Here is an 11,635-nt window from a genome sequence, read left to right as displayed (position 1 = left end):
TAGTAAAATAAAGCTGTCTTAGCTGAATATGACTCCTATGCTGCCAAAATTTATATTGTGTCCCCTAGTCTTACCATTCTCACCATTAAGTATGGAAAAAGATGACGCATCAACAATATCAATTCTTTAACAACTGTAAATACCTTATTCAGATACTCTTTAACTCATTATTTTGCAAGGGGAAAAAATTTCATTAATTATAACTTATCATTATATAATAACCATTCCATCCCAAGTATCATTATAATAGCCCTCCAAACCCTTTTCAATAGTTCAATGTCCTTCCAAAGGTAAAGAGCCCAAGACTGAACACAGTACTCCAAATTCAGCCTATTCAGTGACCTGTACAATGACATTAAAACCCCTTTAGACTTGTATTCAATATTTCTGTAGATACAACTTAAGATCCTATTTGCCCTGCAACTGTCAGTCATAATGTAGGACAAATTATAGAAAGTGGTTTTATCTCTCATTACACAGCAATTACACTACACATGGCATGATAAAGATAGAACCACAGAATCAGCCAGGAACTTGCACTGCGTGCCAAGTATACTACAGTTATATTCTTTAATGAGGTAAATGTTAATGTGACAAAATGTTCTACTTTGGTTAAAGTGCTTCTGATGATTAATTTTTTAGAGCAAATAGTATAAAAATATAATAAATTTTTTACATCATATTAACTTGCCTGGATGCAAAGTTTAGGCAAAGTTGGTACTGGCTACAAATAAGTACAATAACTTTGAAATTTATATTTGTCTAAAACTAAACAAATTCACACATACAATCAAGATAAACTCCACATAATAGTAAATAAAATGGAGGATGGAAGTATCTTGTTGAAAGTAGATTAAAAAAACATATTAACATTTAATAAGTTTTTCTTTTTAGTGAAAGATATTTAATCTCCTTTGTATTTACATGTAAGTCACCTAATGCATAGGAACAGTTCATTAATGTAAGAGCCTGAAAAAAATTAAGCATTTAAGCTAAGATTTCTAAGCTGTAGTTCTTCAACAACAAGTAGTTAGTTTTTTAAACACCTTTTTTATCTTCTTCCTTTTTTGAGCCTCCTAACTTCAGGTCTTTAGTCTGAATATCAGCTTCTTCAATGCCCATTGCCTTCATTTGGGCAGTTCTCTTTTCCTGGGCTGACAAGAAGGCTCGTGGGTCAGATAAGGCATCCATTAAATCTGGAAAAATAAAAACAAAGCACAAAATTGTACTTACTGAATAACTGTACCTTAGTTACAAAAATATACAGGTTCAACAAACATGTAACTATTTTAAAACAACTAGTCCTTAAATTATTTTTTCATTCCAGAAGGAATGCAATTTTAAAAGAATTAGTTTAAAAATAAACAAATCCACAAATAAAATAAAGTAAAACCTCATATACATATCTGTGTGTTACCCACCTCCCAATCCATCAGGGACATAAATCTTCAGCTCAATACAAATGAACAACATGGCTAGAGATGTGGGAAAGTTTCCTTCAGTTCGAAGGGCAATATGACGATAGCCTACATTGAAAATACTTGAAAACATTACATCAAGCGACTATTTAACAGATCTGGTGTTTCAATACATTTTAAGCATATGCAGTAATGGCTACAAAAAAGTACTTTTAAACTTATATGTTAGATTTAGTAATAAATAATGGATTACACTGGGCAACAATAACAAAACATTTCTCTGCTACTAGAAAAAAATGCATCTGGTTCTAATTAATTTGATGATACTGATTCTAAAAATCATGTTGAAAATTACTGATTACCTCTAGTTTTCAAGTTATGATAGATTTATTCAAAATATTTTTTATATCATGAAAATAACAGCTTTTTCTTTAATAACTTTATATAATCATTGAAAATTGCAGTTAAGAATGTTCAAAAACAATACATAATAGCAATACTAGTTTAAAACTAAGGAGTATAATAAGATTATATACTGAAAATACATTCATGCTATGTTCAAAACTTTCATCATAGTATTTTATTTTATTACGAAATATCTGCTTGACTTGTTGCAAATTTTGTGTATGTTTTCAGTTCCACAGTGTAAGAACCAAAAGTAACCTCTCATCATCACAGGATTCCATCATCCTTGATATTGCTGTTCCATTGTACAAATATCTTGGTGGAAGCTCTCATCACTCATGCACCTAGATCATTTGGAAGGAAGTCTAAATGGGAGTATAAGAAGTGCATCTTTAACAACATCTTAGACCCCATTTTCCTGTAGTTCTCGAGCATATCATCAATCACCACAGCATAGTTTTCATCTCTGTAATTTCCTAACAAAATTTTAACAACCTGTTTGAATGATTTTTGGGAAGCAAGTTCTTTCTTATTGAGTATTTCAAAATCATCATCCATCAGCATTTCCAAAGTATGTGGCCCACTCCTTCCATTTTTGCTTCACTGATTTTTGGAAACATATCACATAGATTTTTGAAACCATTACCATTTTTGTTGATTCCTTTTGCAAAATTCTGTATGAGTCCCAGTTTAATTTGAAATGAGGGCAGAAACATATTTTGAGGATTCACTGAAGGTTGATACTTGATATTCTGTTTCCCTGGTATGTAATTCTCTCACACTGGCCATTCCTTCTTTTTGAAATGATTTTTATTTTCTCAGATGTCCCAGAGACACAATAAAGCAACAAGGTTTGGTATACCCACTCTTCAGGCCTAGTAGGAGTGCAATAACTTTGATGGCCTGAAGTATAATCTGCATGCTTGGATAAGTTTCTTTCATCTTCACAGCATGAGTGACAGGAAATGTACAGCCTTCAGACTAACTTTAGATGAGTCGATAAAAAATATCCATTCTTCAGGATGGTGTTCATTACCTAATTCTTCCATTAGTGCATTAACATCTGTACACAAACACAAAATATTTTGCATGTTGTAGTGAAAAGCAAGACTTTGATGGAAACTTCGGTAAATTGAAACTCTTGTTCCTGGAGCTAATAAATTCCATTGCTGTAAACGAAAGTCAAGAAGTTCCCCATGCTGCTTTGATAGAGACAAGTCACGAATCAGTTCATTTAGCTTATCTTATGTGATCAGATGAGGCAGTTGATGTTGAAGTGCCACAGGAATAGAATTACTAGATGAAGATGATTCATTATTTTCATCACCGAATAACTATTTTGTTTCCAAATTCGCTGATGGATGTAGCACTGGAAGATTATCCCCATGAGGTACTGGATTCATTGTAGATGCAATATTTGGAAATTTAATGTATTTTTTGGTTTTCCCTGAACATCCAGAAACATTAATCATGCAAAGATGACTGTTAAGTCTGTTATTGTGGGGCACAATGTTTCTCTTGATAATCAATTTTACACCCAAAATAGTGGTAGTAAGCTACATTTACCTTGTGTGTGATGTTTTTTCTTCATGAAACTGTAAAATATTTTCCACAAATATATAAGAAATTGTGTGGGTGATTTTTTGCACTTTCGAACTATACTTAATTATGCTCAATCAAGGGACTTCTTGAATGCTCTAGCAAACTGATCACGTGAGGGTTTTGTGATTCCCGGGCAGAGCAGGTAAGTGTGGGAATGAAGCAAAAGTGGTGCAGTTCACTACAATCATATCGAGAACAAATAGCATATATATTAACATATATTTGGAATTTTACACCAATACAATACAATGTTAGAAGTTATCAAAAATGTATGTCTTTTACTCATTAGTCTGTCCAAGTAAACTTAATTTCACAACATAAATCTATTGTAATGAGTTGATTGCATGGTATTTCACATAGTGCTGATAAAATATTAAGATATTAAAATAACTCCAAATATAGAGATAATGGACAAATTCTGACTACATTTTTGAAATCAGCACCATCAAATTACCCCGATTCACTTGAGTTTTCTTTATTAGCAAATTTTTTCTTGTCCATTATTATTAAACTTATTGTTTAACAATAGTTAAAGTGTTTCTAATGAAATGTTGTTAATGTTTTAGCATAAGTAGTATAAAAATGATAAATCAGTAGAAGATACAATATTTTCTACATTATACTAACCTGCCTGTAAACCATCCATTGGTAAAATTCTTTGACTCAACATTTTTCCATTTTCATCAAATACAGCTATACGAATCACAGCTAAATCAGGTAACACCACCTACAAACAAATAGGTAAATCATAAAGATACACAATATAAAAGGACATTTAACATAAAATAAAAAATTGTACTATAAGTTTTACCAAAAAATAATCAATTTTTTTTATTTTATTCTTTATGTTATGACTTTAAGCAGAAGTTACACAAAGACTTGTTTTGTGATAAAATATTTCCTACATAAGTTTATCACTGTATGATTGTGAAATATTTTTCCAAACATCTTGTATTACTCTCTGTAATTCAGCTGAGGGTCTCTTGATTTTCTCATTTTCTATATAAACTTTAGAGCCTAATAATATTCATATTTGCATTCGTTTCTGGCCGAGTCATAGTTATAAGTGTTCCATCAGCTTTATTTTTTCTTGTAGATATCATTCCACTACATTTACTGCATGCTTGGGAGCATGACCTTGGAGGAAGATAATTCCTGCCTTACAGATCTAGTTTCTTAGGGAATCACCTAATGGATTAGAATATGATTGTTCCTGTCAGCAGTCAGGGTAGCATAAATTTTTTGTAATTTCCAATACCATTAGAAAATATGCATCCATACTTGTACTGGTCCCCTAGTATGCTTCACTGTAGATGTTTTCTGTTATCAAAGAAAATAGTTATATGTCCATTGAAGCAATTTCTTGATAAAGTGTATCTTACTATTCTGGAGATAATATTCAGGTTTTGCTCCAAACTGTCATATGGATTAGCCTTTACTAGTCAAAAACTTTGATTTCTACATGTTCTTCATATGGCATTTTGTTCCTGGTAGCTGTGAGTGCATATATCATACTATTGCTGGGAATAATATACTGTCTATTATGCTAGTGTAACATTGTCTGATTGGTTGGAAGACAGTGTAAACTATCAATACATGACTGCACTCTTGTGCAATTCACTTTTGTACAGGGGAGAGCAATCCCATAATACTTTCATTTTATACCTATTTTGTTCATGTTTCCATAATTATTTCCAATAGAAAATATATATTGACTTGTGTTTTTTATCAATATTAATAACTTAATAATAAAATGATAAATGAGATCTATTCTTACTGCCATCTACTTATAGCTTCTATATCTAAAATTACAATAACTGCAAAATATGCATGCCTCATTCTCTTTGAAGACAAATTATCAGAAATATGTTTATTGAAATTAGCATTCATATGATAGGTTCAATTTTGAAAACTAAGATAATCTTATAATATAACAATGACACTTTGAAAGCATGTTTAGTTACAAATATCAAAAACACAATGAGCCAATAATCTGTGCACTGTCATATGATACACTATTACTTGTCAGAAGTGAACTGGAAATTGTTAATCTTGTGACAAATAAGTAGCATAGATCTAACATACCTTTTTCACCACCTAATAATGTTTTTTACTTAACCACAAGCTTTCACAAGCTCATCATCAGGTGGGAGATTAGGCTTAACTGATTAGAAAGGAGTACTATTCTTGATGACAATTTAAGCAAAGAGCCAGGAAGAAATTAATAAGGGACATCAAAATGATGTACAATTAACTCATAAAAATGTTTCAACAACAAATGTTGGAAAATTATTTTGTATAAAAATTTAAAATGTTTAATATTTAAGTAAGATGTGCAAACAGGAGTAATGGTGATGATACAAAATGCGGGGATAAGGACAGCAAATAATTTTTTTTTTTGCTGTTTCTAGATCCCAGTCCATTTTAAAAGCCAGGAGTCTGGGGAACAGAAGACTAAATGCTCTCTGGTGCATTCTAGATCATTTTGGGACACTAAATATTCCCATTATTTACTGCTGCAGTAAACACTGGACTTTTGTCAACTTTTGTCTCTAAAACTCATGTTTCAATTATTAACTGACATACAAACTGGTCACTTCATGAACTGTTTATATAGATACTGCATACAAATATTTATAATTGCAATGATTAGACCAGTTAAGTACAAACTGGACATTTCAAGAAATATCGAAAAATTACTTGCAAATAACTTTCAATACAAATACTACATACCTTACTCTCCTATAGTGTATGTTTCTTATTTACAAAATTCTTAAAGCTTTCAAAGTTCAAATTGTGGAACATTCTAATTCCAGATGAGATTGTGTGCAAAATGTCAGCCTGCGGTGTTACTTCAGTACTTTGACTAGTCAATAAACTTATCCACTGTTTTGTGGGTTACTTGCACTGTGTCCTTCTTTTTAGACCATGTGTTTGGGGGATACCTTGGGGCTGTCACATGAAGCAGAAATAATTCTACATATCAGTGATCTTTTCTGATTGGTCAGCTAATGGGAATATGTATTGTGAATGCATTTTTGACAATTTTAGATCTGACTTTTGAGGACAGCAGATAATATTAAGCCCTGATCCTGATACAGCAAGACATGTAGTGGAAGTTTAATTTTGGTTAATTCTTTCCATATGGACTAGGTGCATTGCACCTAATTCGTAATCACCAAAATAAATATGAGATTAATCATACTATAATCTATTGATAATGTATGTGTATTTTCATGAAATTTCACAGGCTATCAGTAAACATTACAAGTCTTTTTACATAAGAAATCAAATTTTGTAATTAAGTATTTTTACTAAAAATTCCTCCGTAAATATATGGAGTCAAACTCACTCAAAATGTTTACTGTTCCGAGTGAAAAATGATTTTCATGTTCTGATTAAAAATACTTTTCTTCATCTGAAAATTGTAAAATTTTATTTCCATAATCTCTAAAACCTCCTAAATAAATATCAAACGTTTTATTTAAAGAAAAACCTTATATTTTGTCTGTTATGTGCTCTACCCTAACTTTATATGGGGTCAGTCAGTTTGACTGTAATCACCATAAACAATTAGGAAAAAAACTAAATTACCCTCTTTTCTTTCTAGGATGACAACAAATTTTAACAGGAAACCACAATTGTTTATCTTTAATAGCTTAAAGCTCATAACAGTATACATCTATTTATACTTAATTTTATTGTTCTATTGACATTTGAACCATGTCTAACTAATAATTCTGCCACACAAGTTGTAAATCACTCGACAAATGTGTATCTCATGTTACTACTTCGAATTACATAACACACAAGTTCCTCACAAACATACCTTATGAAGAACTTTTGTTATTATTTTTTATTATCTTACCTTATCTAACCTAATAAGTCTCTAATTTTTGACATTTTGGTTACTTTTATAATAACAACTAAAGAATGCACAAGAAAAACAAGAAATAGTACTTATCTGGGTGTTTTTCTTGCTGTTGAATGCCAATGAAACTTAAGCCTACTTTATTGTATTACACTAAATAATTTTCTATTCAATTATATAATGCACCTAAGAATACAGAAATAATAACACATAAAAACAGACAATTTCCTATAACTATAATAATTTTTCTGGCTCTCTAACTACACGATTAGAATTGTTGAAATTCAGCTAAGCTCGTTGATGTGTTTCTCGTGTGAATAAAGTTTGAACTGGAAGTGAAATATAATACATCATTTGACAGATTAAAACTTTAGCTTTCTAATGGTTATAAATAATACAGCATTAAACATCAGAGAAAACTATTGGCAATTTGTGAAGGAAAGGATGTGACAGGTGGGTGTGGGTCTGATTTTCTAGTTTATGGCTCCATAAACAAATAAGTTTAAAGGCTATAAAAATTTTGTTTAATAACTACATTATGATGAGTAATTTACATTAAATTCCATACTTTTGGGAGGGGTGGTAAATAATTTCGAGATGATAGACACCTCTGTACACAATTAAACTACTTCCTTGTGCATCTGCCTTAGAGATTTGCATGCCACTAGCCTTTAGACAACTCCAATTTAATCTCAAAGGATTTTCTCGTGAATTGTGCTACTACATAATGACATTATTATACAGCAAAAACCCTCAACAAATAGGGGGATGGCAAGACACCTCTTTGAACACTAACTCCCTCTATGCTTCTGCATTCATGAATCTTCATTCTTTTCCTCAGCACTGAACGTATCAGACGTTTTGTTTTGGGCAGTTTACCATGACTTGCATAACTTAAATGACTTAATTTCCTTTCTGTTTTCAAATTATGAACTCACAAGCTCATGTAACATCTTCAGTTTCTTGTATGAATGGAGAATTTACTTACACAAGTCAAGTTTCACATAATACTACTGGAGGCACGTTGAATGACGATGACATAACGGCCATTGTGCATAAAGTAGTGGGTTCCTTTATTAAGCTGGGAACTTTCATCCATTTGTCAGGCCTCCCTTCCCCTCATTTTGGAGAGGAGATTGAGAAGGAAAATGGATTGGATTGTTTATTTCCTCCTCCTAGTTATACCTTAGGAACTTACTTCCTGTAGATGATAATACTGAAACTTCCTCAAATTATCACGACCTTATAGCACAGGTATGTTCCATTCTGTCTCTTGTCACTGTGTCATATGACTCTTCTTGTTTCCTCCTTCACAATCATAACCCTAACGAATTTTACGTTTTTCCACCTTCTCTCACTGCTGGCATTCATGCTAAATCCTTTTTGGACCCATTACGTTCCAATGGCTCTCTCTTCTCCTGTAGGTTACCACCTGCCTCCATTCACCATCCTACAGTCTACCCACCATCTTTAGACAGGTGAGTACATTTCCTTTTTCTTATTACAGCATTTGCTTATAAGATTTTCTGCCACATGGCTGGTAGTACCTCCCAGGGTATACTTATTTCCCAAACTTCCATATCGAGCTAGGATAATGGAAAAACACTCATACTATCTGCTCTGGCTCCATATATGCCCACTGCTGAGATGGTGTGTTCTGCAAGACCACCTGAGGTGTCCTTGTGATATGTATATATATATATATATGATTACTAACCAATCCAGACCGTACCTATTCCATGGACTATCATGGAAAATGACAGCAGCAGGGGGTTCTCTGCCTGCTTCCCTAGCTTGTGCTGCTGTCTTTTCAAAATAGGGATATGTGGTCACCTGTTGCAGTGTCTTCAGTAAAAGATCTTTCTGGATGAAACAGGCCAAGTGGGGATCCAGGTATTTTCTCTGGGTCTCCCCAACACATACACCTTCCCTCTTTCTATTCAAGTCGAGCACAGGAGACCCTTGCCACTTACCAGTTCAAAGCCATTGGGGTGGTGTACCATGAACAATTCTCATTGATTGGGACTTAACCACTGGGGCTAAAACAAGAGGTGTCAATCAGTGAGAAGTGTGGTGGTGGTGACATTGTTAGTATAGCACAGGTCACCTCTCATATAACTATATTTATAATATGTCACATATGCCCTCTTCCTGCAGCCTGAGTTTGTACAGTAGAGTTCAGGTGAGCACATTAGAGGATCATTGTCCTCCTCCTGCAGCCTGCAACTGTCCAGTAGAGTCAAGGTGAACACACACACCACTATACAGTGCTCTCCTCCTGCAGTTGAGTAGAGGTGAGCAAACTATGCAATTGTGCCATCCTCTTCTGCAAACATCACCTGTCCAGTTGAGTGAGATGAGCACACTACTAAACTGTACCCCCCTCCTGCAACAGTTCAGTTGAAGTGAGCAGGTGGTATGATCTGAAAGCATCTCAACTATGATACACATGTTGACTCTCCAACCTTTTGTGTGCAAGTACTTGGATGGCCACATTCTTAATGCATTCATCCCTGTGACTCATGGGGGCTGGTTTGCCTGTTCCTTTTTCCTGGTGAAAAGCATACTCTGGAAGAGTTGAGATGCAGTCTCCCATGATTGTGCCCCTGTGAAGCTCCTGCCATCAGATGTCACACTCCATGGGTTTCTTTCAGGCACTTTCTGAAGTGTACTTATCTACTTAAATCTTTGTATCAGCCCCTCCATCATTTCAGGTGGGGTTTTAGCTTAATTGTGTGAAGCGGTGTGATTGTCTTGGATGGGATGTTAAAATTTTTCTTACCTGAAAACAGATATTCACTTTGGCACACACATTCCCACCCTTCCTCCCCACTTCCAGTGCACTTTAGTATTACTTGCCTTGTCAAATAATGAAGATTCAAGAGTGCAAAAGAATAGAGGAAGTTAATCTGCAAGGTGTTTCTCCTTCCCATTGGTGGAGGGCTTTAATGTCAATATAGAATAGCACAATCCATGAGAAAATCTTGTAAGTTTAGGTGGGAGTTGCCTAAAAGTTAGTATCATGCAAATATCTAAAGGAGATGCATGGGGAAGATAGCTTAATTGTGTACAGAGGTGAGTACCTATCAGAAATACATTTTCAGGTAAGGAAAATATTAACATTAAAGAAGAGGGAAGATCTGGAGAGCAAATGTCATAATTTGCATACTAGGGAAGATTGAGGATTTAAAAAAAATATTTCCTCATAAAATTAAGATCTTAAAAATTATATGACATTAAAAATGGATTTAATAACTGCATTTTAGTTTCAAGTTTATTCCTATGCATTGATAATAAAGTAGTTTAATTAAACTTTAAATGTAACTCTGCAAAATGGTTGTGACATGTGCAGGAAAGGGTACCTGTAGAGAAAGGGTTAACAGCCCTCTTGAACCATTTGATTGTGTGTGATTCAATTTCTTTTAGCTTATTATTCTTACTTACAATCACTCTACTTTTAAACTGAATAATTATTTTTTTAATTTTATAATTCTGCAATATATGTAGCATTTCCACTAAATAATAAGTTCATTTCAAAGTTTTATTTTTGTTTAAGCAAACAGTGTTTTTGTTTAATTGTTATTTTGACTTTTATGATTGCTTCTGTTTTTTTTTTCTACCTGTCGTAAATCATTGGATATCTCTATATGCATATTAGATTAATAGAGTTCTCATTTTTGTGGATATCAGGTAACTGTACACATGTATAACTTAGAACTATTACATGGAAATTACTGAGGAAGCATTTACAAACTCTTTTAAAAGGCAGATACAGAATATTACGTATGTTCATGCATAAACTTCTGACTATTCAACAAGACTTTTTTCAATTCTAAAGCAAAAAAAAGTGGCTTGATAATGTAATGGCACATAAACTATCAGATCAGGAAGTCACAAAAGTTGGTTCTAACTTTTCCATTTTTTCTAAGTTTGTTGAACAGGAGCTCTGAAATGCATTTAAGTCCAAAAATGCCTTATTATGTCACAAAATTTAACTAAAACAAAGCACTTTTAAATTTTTAGAAGCAAACTTTTTGACTTAACAATATATTTTAAATTTGAATGTACTTAATGAGATTTATAACAAGACAGATGTGTTGGATTAATGCAAAATGATGAGATTGTATATAATATAACTTATGCAAATGAAAGTAATTTTATAATATGTTACATTTAATAATGTTTTCATTTGTAAAAAAAAAAATGTCCTTCATGCCTGAAAACAGTTTTGTGAATTTTTAATATACCTGCTCTCCCCAACTTTCATCAGATCATGTCAACCTTTGTCCAATTTTGGTTCCTTCTAAATGATTTCACAAATAAAAATAATGTCCAATCA

General features: G+C 32.9%; 1 protein-coding gene across 1 annotated transcript in view; it reads right to left on the bottom strand.

The window, feature by feature from the left end:
• The window catches only part of LOC106457626 (1-phosphatidylinositol 4,5-bisphosphate phosphodiesterase-like), a 96,666-nt gene that overhangs the window by 2,677 nt on the left and 82,354 nt on the right, over positions 1-11,635 (bottom strand). Inside the window, exons 21-23 of the mRNA XM_013917061.1 lie at positions 4,053-4,152; positions 1,422-1,526; positions 1,047-1,196 (exon numbers count right to left, since the gene is read on the bottom strand). Coding sequence (XP_013772515.1) covers positions 1,047-1,196; positions 1,422-1,526; positions 4,053-4,152 — 355 coding nt within the window. The remainder of the gene's footprint in view (positions 1-1,046; positions 1,197-1,421; positions 1,527-4,052; positions 4,153-11,635) is intronic.

This window comes from Limulus polyphemus, unplaced genomic scaffold (assembly GCF_000517525.1).
Source record: "Limulus polyphemus unplaced genomic scaffold, Limulus_polyphemus-2.1.2 Scaffold353, whole genome shotgun sequence".
Classification (NCBI taxonomy): domain Eukaryota; kingdom Metazoa; phylum Arthropoda; class Merostomata; order Xiphosura; family Limulidae; genus Limulus; species Limulus polyphemus.
The sequence above is the reverse complement of the archived record's forward strand: the minus strand, read 5'-3'. Positions and strand labels throughout refer to the sequence as shown.